Source organism: Meleagris gallopavo, chromosome 16, assembly GCF_905368555.1.
Source record: "Meleagris gallopavo chromosome 16, MGAL_WU_HG_1.1, whole genome shotgun sequence".
NCBI classification, from domain to species: Eukaryota; Metazoa; Chordata; class Aves; order Galliformes; family Phasianidae; genus Meleagris; species Meleagris gallopavo.
Genome location: NC_139419.1, coordinates 3,389,532 through 3,404,408, shown reverse-complemented (window position 1 = coordinate 3,404,408; position 14,877 = coordinate 3,389,532). Strand labels below are relative to the sequence as shown.

General features: G+C 44.0%; 1 protein-coding gene across 3 annotated transcripts in view; it reads left to right on the top strand.

The window, feature by feature from the left end:
• Positions 1-8,859, top strand: part of CARD11 (caspase recruitment domain family member 11) — a 47,760-nt gene extending 38,901 nt beyond the window's left edge. For all 3 annotated transcript variants that reach the window (XM_085237508.1, XM_085237511.1, XM_085237512.1), the window contains 10 exons: positions 49-250; positions 1,005-1,131; positions 2,229-2,478; positions 2,860-2,956; positions 3,969-4,064; positions 4,747-4,879; positions 5,257-5,430; positions 6,618-6,742; positions 7,560-7,675; positions 8,238-8,859. In XM_085237508.1, the coding sequence (XP_085093634.1) occupies positions 49-250; positions 1,005-1,131; positions 2,229-2,478; positions 2,860-2,956; positions 3,969-4,064; positions 4,747-4,879; positions 5,257-5,430; positions 6,618-6,742; positions 7,560-7,675; positions 8,238-8,442 (1,525 nt within the window). In that variant the 3' untranslated portion in view covers positions 8,443-8,859. The remainder of the gene's footprint in view (positions 1-48; positions 251-1,004; positions 1,132-2,228; positions 2,479-2,859; positions 2,957-3,968; positions 4,065-4,746; positions 4,880-5,256; positions 5,431-6,617; positions 6,743-7,559; positions 7,676-8,237) is intronic.
• The last annotated feature ends 6,018 nt before the right edge of the window (positions 8,860-14,877 follow it).

Genomic DNA, 14,877 nt, shown 5'->3' with positions numbered 1-14,877 from the left:
TAAAAGGTGAGATAGCCATGTAACTCTTACATCCTTTCATCAACACAGACCTTTTCGTCCCTCTGTCACATCTGTTGGACGCATCAGGAATTCCTGCCATACCATCCAGCGCATAACACTGAATGGGGACACTCTCAATTCAGAAATCACTCTTATAGGAGGTAACGACAAAGGGAGCTTTGTTAGCTCTGTCAAATCAGGATCACTTGCAGAAAAAGCAGGTCTTCGGGAAGGACACCAACTCCTACTGGTAAGCATAGAATAATCAACACACGTCACAGATCTCTGCACCTCCGTGCGTGCACCCTCACCACAATACCATCTTTTTGCATCTTCTTTCACTTTGCGTTAATGGCAAACTGTATGACTCTTGCAGAAGAAAATCTGGTATTGACTATGAGATTATGGGAAAATAGTGTTTGCATTTTTGATTGTCCAACACATGCACATACCTTTGCACTTCAGAGTAACTCTGTATGGAAGAGCTGAAAGCAGCTGATGCTTTCTTTAAATGCTGTGTCTTTTGATACTGCCCCTCTGAGAAGAGTAGAATGGGAGATGTTCTCAACTTCCCACTAGCTTCTTAGCTTGAAAGGAAGTTTGTGCTATGTAACTCAGCATGATGACTCCTAAGTCTGTCCCCAGCATCATGTAAGCAGTCCACTGATGCTTTTGCTAAGTTGCTCGCTGCTTAGAGTTTGCCTTCCATTGCCAATGCTCCCAACCCTTATCCTATTAAAATACCACTGAAGGAGAAAATATATATATGTATTCCTTAATTACTTACTACTGGGATTGTCAATGAGCTGCAGTATGAGTCCATGACTGCCAGCAGTCCTTATGTGAGAGAAAAGAAACTAAATAATTGGAATATAATCTGCATCCTGATAGCAACGTATCTGGGTTGCTTTATCAGAAAAAGATTGTGCCGCTTCAAAAAATCCCAATATAATTGACTCAGACATTGAACCCACACGGGAGAGTAATATTTCTTTCATATCTAGTTGGAGGGCTGCATCAAAGGGGAAAATCAGAGTGTTCCCTTGGATACTTGCACAAAAGAAGAAGTCCACTGGACAATTCAGAGGTGCCATGGTCCAGTAACACTCCAATATAAATCAAATCACGAAGGTAAGACCGAAGGTATTTCTCAACTCAAACAGCCCCAGGTCTATTGTACTAATTAGCTTGGATGAGAATAACAGAACCAGGATATATTTTATATTGGTATAAATCTGAAGCATGTCTACCAGTGTTAACGATGGCAGTTCTGTGTAACTGCTTCAGCTTTTAGCTATGTAACTCCAAGCAAAATAGCCTATGTGCTTGTCACTACAGGGCCCTGAAGGACTGACATGGTGGAGCGGCAACTACAGGACTCACATAACACAAAATTATTTTCATGTACTGTTTTCTATAATACAGTGTGGTGAGCTGAATCATCTTTATCCAGCTGAAGCCAATTTAGCATTTACCTGTTCATTTCCTTTGTGTCTTTATCATATCCTTAACAGCTGGCGTTTGTGTGCAGTGAATGGAATTTGATTGTAGTGTTCAAGGCTGGCAATGATAATTTGGAGTCGTGGATCAAAAATTGCATTCCAAAATCCATTTTTTTTTTACTGGTGCATATGAATTTTAAGATTTTTGTTGTTGTTGTTGTTTTGGGTTGGTTTCTGTTTTTTAATGCTAGCTAGAGAATTTTGGCTGAGTAGATCACTGTGCTTTCATATAGGCTTTAGTTATACTATGTACTTACATAGGACGGGGTTTAGCTGTGTCTCCATCTGTGCTGAGAAATCCAGTTTTACTGGTTGTGTGTGGAGTTACTTTTCCAGGTAGGTGGTGGTGTCATCACTTGAACTGGCGAACACTGGAGATGGTCAAGAACTGTGTGGATGTGGCACTGAGGGAGGTGGTCAGTAGGCATGGTGGTGGTGGGCTGATGGTTGGACCAGATAATCTTAGAAGTCTTCTCCAGCCTTTATGATTCTGTGATCCCCAAGGATTCTGCTACCAGCAGCATGACCTGTTTCTGAGCCAGAGCTCCATTAATGTCATTAAGGTGCAGCCCCATAACCTTGCTGTAGAGTTTCCAGAAGTACAAAGCCTCTCTTGGAGGAGCCTCAGGAGTTTGTGCTGTGCTTCTGGCAAAGGAGCCTTAGAATGCAGCAATACCGAGGTGCTGCCCAGCATGTCATGGATTGTCCCATCCTTCATTGCTGCAGGTTACAGGAAGCTGCTCTCTGAGCTGGAAGATGGGCTTATCGCATCGGGGGACTCATTTCACATCCGCCTGAATCTGAACATCTCCAGCCAGCTGGACTGCTGTTCCCTATCAGTGAAGTGTGATGAGATTGTTCATATTCTTGACACCATGTACCAGGGGACATGCGGGGGATGCGACTGGCTTTGTGCCAGAGTCGATCCTTTCACAGACAAGGACCTGGAGAGGGGAACCATTCCCAGCTACAGCAGGTGAGCATGGGGAGGCTGCAGCTGAGAGGAGAATTAATAACTGCTATAGGAGAGGTGTGCACGCCTCAGTTCTTGGGATAAGACTTGGTGATGTTAAACGGCAACACAGGGTAAAAGGCTTTTGAAAGGAGATGGCAGAGCTCACCTGAAAGAATAACGTGGGTTTCTCGAACAGATGCTGAGGAAAATACATCATGGTGGTTCTTTAATCCTTAACAGCACTGCAGTTCTGATCGTTATTTTGTTCCTGCGTTTACTGTGTGGTTTAGTCTGTCCTCACTCCTGTTTCTATTTAATCTCTTCTGCAGCCACAGATCCGCTGCAGTCCAACCTTTGAGTGGCTTCAGAGCTAACCTGACCCGTGTGATTCTGTCCTTGCAGAGCACAGCAACTTCTCCTGGTGAAGCTGCAGCGGCTGATGCACAGAGGAAGCAAAGATGAGACAGACAGCTCACACAACACCCTGAGGGCTCTCCGGGTAAGTACCTCCAGAGTCTCCTTAGCATCCATTTCTCCACTGCTACTTGTTGTTTGTTATGTTAATTTTACAGGAGTTCCTGTTTAGGCTCTCTGTAGTTTTTGATTGCACAGGCAATGGGTGACCTTTGTTTGCTTTAAATGGTTTTGTCAACTTACCTAGCTCCAGCACACTTCTAACGCTTCCTGCTATGAGGTCATATGCTTTGTATCTGTTCTGTGTCATAGTCAGTGCCTTTCATTTTCCTCTGCCAGTATGTCTCTAATGCACCTTCACATCCACGTATAGAAGAAGCTGTGTTGTTGGAGTTAGTAATCTGACTTATTTCCCTCTTAGTGTGAACTGGTGTCTAATCCAAAGCACTATAATTGTCTCTAATTAGAAAGAGCTTTCCCAACCTACATGCAATGGGGAGAAGTGGGGACTTCCAGCTCTCCGCACACAACAGGACTGCAAATCTTTCCTTTTCCTTCAGTATTTTTTTCTTTCTTTAGCCCAAAGAATTCTACCTATTAAAAAACCAACTTATTGGTATATTAGTTACCAGAGGTTCTTTCTAGAACTTCTAACAGAGCCTGGGAGACGTGCTTGCTCCTAACACTGGCAGAGAGATGCTGCAGCCGCAGTGTTTGATTTCAGCCAAGGTTAAGAGCCATGCATTCCTGCTGTCCTCCAGGCCTCACTCACCAGAAGGACAGGGAGTGCTGGCAGAGTTGTCAGTGAAAGCAAAAGCTCTGCCTGCTCTTTCTTGATGCAGAAATCACCTCCATAAGCTGTGGAGTGCAGTCTCCTGGTAAGAAAGGAACGTGGAAGAGCAGTGCAAGAAGCACTATTTCTCAGCACAGGCCATAGTATACATAGCTTGCTTGGAACATTGTATTTGGGGTAGTTATGGATCAGTCATTGTTGTACTGGAAATATGCATTAACTGCTTTTGCTTATTCTGTACTTTGTTGGTGTGATTAAAAACGAGCAAGCAAACAAACCAACAAACTGTGCTATTTTTTACTAGAATACGCTGCAGCCAGAGGAGCCTGCCCCGCAGAGTGACCCAAAAACCAGCCCTCGTCTGTCCAGAGCAAGCTTTCTTTTGGGCCAAATATTACAGGTAAAAAAGTTTAAATTCAGTGGAATGTCTGAAATAGTGGGTGAGAAGAGCAGACATTCTTAGGCTGCTTTCGTCTCCCCAGTAACTCTACCCTAGGTAGTTGTGTCAAGATGTCTTCTTATCTAAAAGAGGTTTAATATATGAAAAAACTGAATGGGTCACCCTTGTCCTATCACTCAAGATTCTGTCCTCTCCTTTATTAGAGCCTCTCTTTAACCGAAATGCTGCTCTCTGGTCTCCCTGGAGCCTTCTCTTCTCCAGGCTGCACAGCCTCAGCTCTCAGCCTGTCCTCACAGGGCTTTAAGTCTCTGCTGTGCAACAAAGAAGGGGCAGAGCTGTGTCTATAATCTGCAGCATTGTTGTGCACATACTGTGTGTGTGCAGATGTGGATACATCAGTGCTTGGACTAGTGATAGCAGGGAGCTCTGCCAAGGAAAAGAAAAGCATGCCTCTTCAGAGCAGAGAACAAAATAAAAAATCCCAAAGGGCATTAACAAAGGCTCTGAATCAGATCTATGATATTTAAAGAGCCTTAGAATTCAGTCAACAGATCCATGGAGTCTTGTCTTTGATAGACGTAGGTAATTCAGATCTCGTAGATAACAAGTGTGGGCTGAGGAAAGCCTAGGAGAATAAGGAATGTAAGAAACGAGGGTCCAATCTCTTCGTTCACCTTTTCAGTTTGTCAGCAGGTCTGAAAACAAATATAAGCGTATGAATAGCAATGAGCGAGTTCGTATCGTCACTGGCTGGCCCTCTGGTCTGGCACGGACCTCGTCTGAAGCAAAGAAACCCTTGCCTGATAAACTGGAAGGTATGGATATAAAGTAATGGTACTTTCACAAGTAAGCTTACAGCACTGAAGTTTCCTGTTCTGTTGGCAGCTCTTCCTAGGTTCTCTCTTGCTCTTTGTCCAAAACGTTCAACGAGCTAATAAGCAGAAAGATTCTCCCAGCAAGTCTCCTGTTAAACCGTGAAATAATCTCTTGAAAGCAAAAAGCACTTGAATTATTTAACATTAAATTGGGCATCATACTGCTGGATACATAGTGAGACATCAGAGAGGGAAGGACCAGTATGACTAATAGGACTAACCATGTCATTTCTGGTTCGCACATTTCTCGGTTTTTTTTTCTCTCCAAATACTGACAGAGAAGAAATCAGAGTATAACTGCCTTGTTCTCTACTCAGATTTGGATTCCAAAAGTGAAATCAACAAGAGGCTGATCCCTTACAGCTTGGTGAGACCCATCCACTGTGAGCGCAGGCGCCCCGTTCTTTTCACCCCCACCGTGCTCGCCAAGTCCTTGGTTCAGAAGCTTCTCAACTCCGGAGGTGCCCTGGAATTCAACATATGCAAGCCAGGTAATGGGGTAAAAGAGGCCCGTGACTGCCAACCTGCAGTGTTGGAAATATGAACGTCCATATGTGCACACAGAGGGGCATGCAGTTCTGGAAGTTGCTCGAGGTACCGAAGTTCACATCAGAATGATGTGTAACTACAGTTCTTGCATTTTGAGAGTGCCTGAGATATCTGAATGTTTTTGAGACGGCCAATGCACAGAGTTATGAGATTGTGTGTCTGTGAATATTATCCATGTGTATGCTGCGTGGTTGCTAGGATGCCCCTCAGAGATTGAAATGCTGTGAGTGCTCTTTCTGTTTGCATACTGTTTGCATATTGCATATCTAGGCAATGTGAAATTTTGATTAATTTGTTTCTAGTATTCACTATTATGAGGAATATCTTCCCTAGAGCAATTTTATGTTTCTATCTCATCCAAGGCTTGAAGATTGTGCATTTGATCTGCTCGAAAGACTGATTTGCTTCCATGCTAAGTATTTACTATTAAAGCAATATGCAGCACTGTGATTGCTGTAGGGCAGGATTGTATACAACACAGCATTAAACACAGCTGACGTTTCATTTTTACACTAATATTGAATACCCAGTGCATCGTATGCAGTGCTACAGTCATCCAGACAGAGAAACTAAAAAGTTAAGTATGATAATAAATATTCCCTGTCTTGCAACATAAAACAAAAGCTTTGATGTAGAGCTGCAATTCACAAGGGGACCAGTATCACGCATTGCAACCTAAGCCAAATTTTTCTGAAACTTTAAACACAAATGCTGGAACACTAAATCCATACTTTAGGAGCCTGTGCTGAAGAGACCTGCTTTTTTTTTTTTTTTTTTTTTTTTTTTTTAGCACTTCTCAGCATCCCTCAGCCCTGAAATGTTACTGCGTAACATTAGGTGCTGGAATTGTATTTACTGTTTTAATTTAATGCCTTCATAGTGTTGTGGTAATTGCCCAAGGACTCATTGGTGGAAGATATAGCTGAGGTGCTCAGCTGTGATCAGATTAAGCTTTAATTGAATTCAATGGAAGAAATGAGGCAGCTGTTAAGAAGACAATTCATTGCTCATCTTCTTTCCCTGAACCACTCTTACATCCCAGCTGAAGTGCTGTTGGATAGCTTTGCAGGTGTACTGTTGTTGTAATCTTGATTTATTTTTTTTTGTCCTCATCCACTTCTCCCACCAGATATTGTAACAAAGGAAGAGCTCTTAAGGAGGCAAAGGACGGAGACGATCATCTTCAGCAGAGAGAAGAATCTGAGCACATATGAGTGCATTGTACCTGCCAATATCGAGGCTGTCACTGCCAAGGTGCTTAGAGTGCTCTGTGCCATTGGGTAGCCAGTCTGTATTTGCCTGCAGTGTGTGTTTCTTCTTGAGCAAGGACTCGCTGGTTTACAGTTGTCTTCTTTCTTGCCTGCCTTAAATCTCAGATTTATGTTTATTCCCTCACATGGCCTTTATTTGTGCTCTTGCTTTTCCCTTTCTTTTTCTTCCTCAGCCACGTCTTTTTGTATTCCTATTCATTCCCTGCAATGACCCATATTGATGCAGCAAAATATCCTTTCGTTTTCTATGCTCCATCCCTCCTTGAGTTCCTTTTCATATCGTAAGTATCTCTGAGTGCGTGAGAGAGTGAGAGATACAAGAAGCGAGACAAAGGGAAGGAGAGCCTGAAACACAGGCACAGGGGCGTACAGCTCAGAGATAACAAAGTCAAAGGCAGAGATCTCATATCAAGCAGAGCAGGTTTGATGCACAGCATGGAAAAAAGGGAGAATTAAAAGGATGTTTTTTTCTCTCACGAGCAGTTGCAGTAGATGTTCTCTCCGAACAAAGAGCGTTGGTGTATGCGTGTACCACTTGTGTTTTACCGTGCTCTTCAATTTTAGATCAATCCCTTTCTATTTTAAACATTTCCTGAAAGCTTTTAAGCTTCACTTTCATTTGACTGTAAACCAGTAGGAGGAGTTGGGACTTTAAATGTATATTTGATTTGAAGGTTTTAAATCGGTACAGTGGTAAATGCAGAGCTTTTGAGCTGACCCCATTAGGTACAGATACCTTTATCTGAAGATTCTACAGCTGCAAATGTTTCTTTGTGACTCTGTTGTGACTTTGTTTTTAGAATAAGCATTGTCTCCTGGAAGCCGGAATAAGCTGCACAAAGGATTTAATCAAAGCCAAGATATATCCCATTGTTCTTTTTATCAGAGTCTCGGAGAAGAACATCAAGAGGTTCAGGTAAAATAGCAAACCCTTTGCACATGTGATATTCGGTCTTATTCAGCGAGTAATTCTTGAGCCGAATAATGTTATCGCTGAGGGGAACACAGGCCCTATTTCCCTTGGCCTGGTGTCTGCATGTGCATCATTTCCTTCAGCAGCTCCTCCCTGAAATCTCACAAAGGGAGAAAGGAGGAATTCCCTACACTTTGCATTCTTTCCCTATCCTCGGCAGCAATGAGCACCGTGAGGAGGGCGAGGCCTCAGCTTGTGTTTTTCTCTATGTTTAGTAATCCCTCAGCATTTCTTCAGGTAATGCTGCTGTAAGAGGGAAGTTCATAAACGCTTGCACTCTCTCTACATTCAGTCCTCTCAAATTGTTTCCCCATAGCAAATATTTTTCCTTGGGGGTGAGATGGAGGTAGTGGAGGATAGATGTGGCGTAGCTATATTCTTGCTTGTATATAGTTTTATTGCTTGTATATAATCAGTAGAAAATAAATTCTTGATGGGACAGCTGGGAGTACAGGATTCACTTCCTATGTGAGACGTTTATTTTCGGTCTGCTCATTTGGTGCAGGAAGTTATTGCCAAAGCCAGAAGCTGAAGATGAGTTTTTACGTATGTGCCGTCTGAAGGAGAAGGAACTGGAAGAGCTGCCGTGTCTTTATGCCTCTGTAGAGGCAGATACATGGAGCAGTATTGAAGACCTTATCAGAACAATAAAGGACAAGATTGGAGAAGAGCAGCGTAAAACCATCTGGATAGATGAAGATCAGCTCTAAAACCAGTGTGTGAAATGGGGCTCTTTGGTGACAAAAGGATGTTCCCAGGTGGAGCAGGGGCCCGCAGAGTTCTCTGACTGGTGCCCGGTGCTCACTCCTGTCTCACCCCTGCTGACTGGGGACTTGCTGCTGGCAGAGCCCATGTATGGAATGGATCTGGAGCTGTGCTGGATAGCCCGTGCTTCAGGTGCCAGGGATCTAGGACGTGAATCAGACCACCACAGCTTCTAACACACCAGCATCTCTTAATGGACAGCAGCTGTTTAACGAGTGGGAAGGACAAAGATCTTGAGAGGGATCTTGGGGTAATTTATTATGTTGAAAATATGGATCACAGTTGGCTTTTTACGCACTTCTGATGAGACCAGATAATTGGAATCTAGGAGAAATAAAGTGTGAGGATTGGGCTAAAGGAAATGGAATTGAGGTGTGTCTTACATCCATCTGGAGGTGAGATTCCAAATTCAATCCAGTAGGGAAACTGAAGGCTGTTTGGAAGCAATAGGAACACTACTGCTGACAGTCATAGCAGTTCTACAGCCCTGTTTTTCCATGACCATTTTAATCAGAAAGGAGGAAAATAACTATTATTCCTGGCTTTAGTTAAAATGTAAAGGTATCACTGGTGCCTTCTCCAGACAAGTTTCTCTGTTTCTGTTTCTCCACTGAAATCTGTATTTCTCTACAACTTCATTGCCAACCAACGTATCTGCACTCAACAGGAGGGACTGCTGTGCAGAGAGGAAAAGGAGAGCTTCATAAGGCAGTAATCGCTGGGAGCCGCTCCATCCTTGACCTCTCTGCTGTGATTGACAGCAATGGGACCAGCGAGTGCTGCTCTGTGCTGTGGCCAAGCAGGGTAACATTTTCAGAAGCCTGTATGTGACTCAGAAGACCACATCCCATTTTCAAAAGCACTCAACCCCTCAGAGAGTTAAAGTTCCACTGATAATGAGTGGGACTGAGACTCCTAAGTCTCTTAGGGCTTTTAATATTTTTCCTCTATACATTAGATACTGTATTGAGACTGCCAAATTGATTCAATAAAACCGATCAGATAATTGCGACTTGCACAACTGCTGATCTGAAAGGCAGTAAGAACTGACCTGCAGAAGAGGAGGAATGCATCCCATTATCCTTGGGTCTTTCTTTCCCTGCTGTATCTCTCCATTTTAAGATACGTTTAGTAACTAATTTATCTTTGCTTCTGTGTTCATCCCACATCCTCTGTCTCAGTGCTTCAGAAGGACATGCAGCAGCTTGTGCAATAACAGGGCAAGCAGAATCCAAGCAGAACATCTGGCCTGGCTGCCCTCACTGCACTGACTGCTGCACTGTCCTTGTGAGGAGCTCCTGATGCTCAGGGTGTCCCTCAAGTAGACTGGGTCAGTTGTTTATGTTTATGCATATCATTTTTCAACTAATGGTAGCTTCTAGAAGTCATTAATGTCAGTTTACATCTGAATTTCTGCTGCTCTTTCTCTCATATTATTCATGTTTGAAAGGCTGTTCATTGCACTTGTCAGAGAATGGCTCTTTACCTTCCCAATGCCATCTGTTTGGACTGTGCAAGCAGGGAGATGCTCCTACTTTGCAGTCTCTTTACAAAGAACAGGCTGCATCTACCATTTCTAGCTCCTGCCAGGGCAAAGAATAACAACTGATTGGGGAATACATAAAACAAATTGGGTGATGCTTCAGAGATCCTCTGTAGCCCAACAAGAAAGCAGAAAGCATCGGCTGGAAAAGCTAAACCTTCCAGGAGCATCTTACAGACATCCAGACAGCTGGGCAAATGGAGGGGACTGTGAGGACATTCCTCAACTGCCTCAGCAAAAGGTTTGGTCAGGTCAGCTTCAGAACAAGGGGAAGCAGTAACACCTGGAGGAGTGGCTGGAACAGGTGGGAGCAGGAAGGAAGGGATGAGGGGTCTCCAATTGGTTGTTTCTGTAGTGGTCTCTCACCATTGCTTTAACTCTGGACCCCTGTACATGGGGAACAGCTGTGGATGGGACCTGTCTCACTTAAATTGAGGCACAGAAAAGGTAGATGCCACAATCTAAAGGGTGTTTCTTTTGCAATGAATGGAGATACACCTCCAAAGAGCAATTTGTCTAACTTCTTATAGATGGCTATCTAAGGATGAGATGATTGTCTTCTGTGTCTTTCCATGGACCACAGAAGGAAACTAGACCTGTCCCTTAGCAGTTAGCTTTTTGATTTGTATTTTGAGACAGCTAAACCCACCGTATGGAAAAGGTAGGACTAGAGATGGAGGCAGAGAACAATCATAGACCTAATTATTTCTGTGAGATGAAAGGGGTGAATACATGGAATGCATTTATCATTTTGGTATCAGAGCGAATGTCCTGTAAATTCCCAGCTCTGCAGGTACTGTGGCTGTCTGTGCATTTGATGCAAAGCAACCAGACTGTTAGGTGAAGTTCACAGGCAGAGCTGTATGCTGGGCCTGCAGAACCCTCATCTCTCTTTGTCTCAGTGGAGAAGCACTGTATTCCCTCTTGATTTGTGGGTGTGATCTCAGAAATCAAAACTGGAACAGCAGGAACACATTCCCTGAAGTACAACAGAGTGATGGGGCTGTTATCACTCAGACTAGCTGAAGGGTGGCTTCTGATCTAGCTCCAAATGCTGTTCATCTAAACCTGCAGAAATTAACCTCTGCATCTTCAGAAATGTATTCAAAACCAGCCTGAAAGGAGGCCCTGCATTTCCTCAAATGGTGGAGTGGTGAGGTCAGCATGAACCCCAAGTCCTGAAGCCACAGAGCTGAAGTGCAAACTTGGAGCTTGTGCTGTGGATTGTTTCAGTAATTCTACTAAGTCTGGCTTACAAAGTATTACTTTAATCTACCAACGACTTCCTTGCATGTACATGTAATAATATACATCATCCTGAGTTCCTGGTCATGCATACGACTGATGAAGCCACTTCATCAGTCAGGCTTCAGTGGTGGTAACTCTGTTGAAAAGCTGGAAGCAATGATTAGGAAAAGGCAGTAGAATCTGGAAATGCTGTTTGCTGCAAACAGTGTCCCAGCTGAGTCCAGGCCAGACTGGGCCTGAGCTCACTGAAGGGTAAGGGCCTGACTGGTTTCCCACCTGGTTCTCTGGTATTTCTGCATTGCTGGCCAAAATTGGTGGTCAGCACCTGGACATGCAGATATGGCTGTAATTCACAGACGTTATCTGAGTCCAATGGAATCAAGGGGCAGAGCCAGGTTTGAACTGGATGCCGTGGCTGAACATCACGGCTCACGTCAGCCACCCAAAAGAGACCGTCTGGATCCAGTTCTGTTCATCCATCTGAGGTAAGCAGAATTTACGTCAGCCCATTTTAAAGCAAACAACTCCAAGATTCTAATTCAAGTTTAGGAACACTCTCCCCAATCTGTATTTTATGCTAAACAAGGAGTTATCAGAAAGCCAGGGCAACTGCTCTGTATTTGGTATGCTGCTTTTTTCTGTTTAAAAAAAAAAGGCTGCTCTAAAGCATAGAATAATAGCCTTTCAACATGTATTATTGGAAAACTACTTCTTCTTTGCTTTACGAAGTCACGAGAACTTGCTGAAAGTTTTTCAGATGTGGTTTGTTCTTTGGAAAATGTCATTGAAAAATTGGCCTCTAGAAAATGCAACCAGAAGTATTTCAGTGGAAAATTCTGTTAGGAAATGTGTTTTCATCCATATCATTTTCTATGGAAAATTTTCCATTCTGACACTTCATTTTAAGAAGGTTAAAGCTGTTAAATAATAGTGAGGTAGTTCTTTTCAGTATTTCACATACTTCCAATCCCTTATCTACATGTATATTTTTAATTTTGTATAGTTTGCGTATTTCTAAATTCTACGTTTAAACATTTAATTTGATTGAAATGCTTTTTGAAGAAAGTTTTATTTTTGATGTTTGTATTCCACAGAAAAACAGAAGTAATGGCTTATAGCTATCAGATGTGGCATAATGCAAGAAAAAGTAACCAAATTGGGCTTTACATCCTGTTTAATTCTGCTGCTAAAATGATGTATTATCGCAGTCAGACTCATGCAGTTCACCACATTTGGGAACTGTTGCAGGTAAAAATTTCATGCAAACTTTATTACATAGAATTTGCTATTCCTTTGAAACCGAATTCCGGCTGGAGGCGAAGCTGTCGGCAGCTCTGTCTGCAGCAGGCAGTTCTGCACAATGTGCAGGGCAGGAACACACATCAAGCAGACTATTATCTGTGAGCTTTAAGTGGAGATAGTAGCCAAAGCTGGAAAAATGCCTGCAAACTCGTTAGGGGTATCTGTATTCTTTTATGCCATGCTATTTTCGTGGCCTACGGTTGAAAAACTCTGCTGCAAGGATAACACTGGGCAGTATGCAGGTAGCTTCAGGGCTCCAGAGCTGCTGGGGGCTGCGATGCTCCTCGTGGTCACTAAAGCTGTGAAGGTAAAGCAGCGGTTGCTGAGCTGTGTCCTGGAGATTGACAAGTAAGGCACAGTCAGGGATTTGAGGTTTCTGGGAGAGCAACATCCTAGGATTTTGCAATTGTTTGAATTGAATGCTCTGAATCAATCAGCATTAATCAGCTCACGCTGTGAAGCCTACCAAACGTGTTCCCTCTTGGTGTAGTTACTATCTCCCTTGCTCTTGTTCGAGAACTGAATAATATAGCACTGTTTTCTGCTGTCTGCCATTAAAGGCGCAGAGGATTTCAAGCAAGAGATACATGATTCCTTTCCTACCAGTTATTTTGCCTTCCCTGCCTCTCTGCCTTGCTCAGCTTCCAGCATTCCCACCTGCTCTGTGCTGTGCGGTGCATGGGCTGTTTGCAGCATGCTTGGTTTGCAGGAGCTCCATCAGAGCACCACCCTGTGCCCGCTGCTGAACGTGTAAATCAAAACTGCACTTCAAAAAAAACCTTCTGCCTTATCAGACTTGTCTGCAGCAGAAAAAGGAGGCTCATGTGGGTCAAGGCAGTGTGCCTTCTGATGTGGGAGAGCCGGCATCAGCGCAGCCCTGGGCTGGAGCTCCAGACCCACACTGACAGCACTGAGCACTGTCCACACAGCCATGAGGAATTGTTCTGTCTGACACTTCCCTGAATGGAAAACCTAATTCAGCCAACGCAGTGCTGAGACTGTGACAGGAAGTTTCCTCCCTGATCTTTCAGGGACCACAGAACTCTGCTGCAGTCCCAGAAATGACACTTCATATTTCTGCAAAGCTCTGGAGCCCTTCCTGATCCACACAGCCCTATCCAGTGACAAATCTGTGCCACTCACATGGACTTTCCCCTGAGTCTTTCCAGTGTGCATTTGCTTTTGTGCCTCAGAAAACAGAAAGCCTTCCATCCTGGTTTTCATCCCCCATCTGTAACGCAGGTCTGGTGTTGCCTCCAGGACCTGACTGCTGTACACAGTGTGATTTGTAGCTCAGTTTGAGAACCCTATCAGGAACCAAGCTCAGAACAACAGGAAGCTCTTCCACCCTCCCTCCCCCGCCTCCTTTTTTCTGTTCCTCTGCTGCAGAAACTTTCTGATGCTCAGATCACAGTCTCTCTGGGGTTAACTGCCCCATTCGTCACTGGAAAAAGAAAAAAAAAGAGACCCTTTAAAAGCAGATGGTGGGTGATAGGGAACCTGTCTGAGAGTAAATATCTACAGCATGTCTGCTTCATCAGATATTAGCATCAAAAGCCGTCTGACAATTTAGCAATAAACAGCAATATTGATTTTCTTCCAAACTGCAGCCATGAAAAAAGCAGAGTTGGTTCCTTCATAGCACCCCATCAGTGCTGGGGTGCACTGGGCAAACAGTGAGGCAGTGCCTCCCACAGCTGGAGGTGATGCAGGAACATTGGGATGCTCCTGCTCAGCTGCAGTGCGTGCCACACAGAGCAGCACCAGACTGGGGCCGGGCTGCTGCCACTGCAGCAAACAGGAGCTGCTGGGTGGGGTGTGAAGGAGCCAGGAGGTGCAGCTCACTTCCCTGGCTGTTTTCAGACACATTAATTAATTGCTACAACGCAGATGAGCAGTAATAGCTGCCACTCCACCTGTGCTGCCCTCAGCAGCCAGCCTGACTTTTTTGACCCTGGCAATCTGGAAGAATTCCACCAGAGAACTGAGATGTAATGTTTTTCCCCTTTGTTTTCTGTCCCACTAACTACATTTTCATACGAAAATACATACAGTGAATCTGGGATTTTTTGCTCAGAGGTGTGGGGAACTAACAGGGATTTCTGGCATAGCCCACAGCAATTGCAGCTACCAAAGCATCAGCAAAACAGCACAGAGATGTGCAGGCACTGAAACGCACCGAAGGTCCATCTGCTGCTCATGAAGAAGTATTCAGAGGGTCACTGCTAAAGCCAAGGCACAGTGGGACACAAAGAGAAGATTGAACTCACGTGGCCATGCCCAGCCC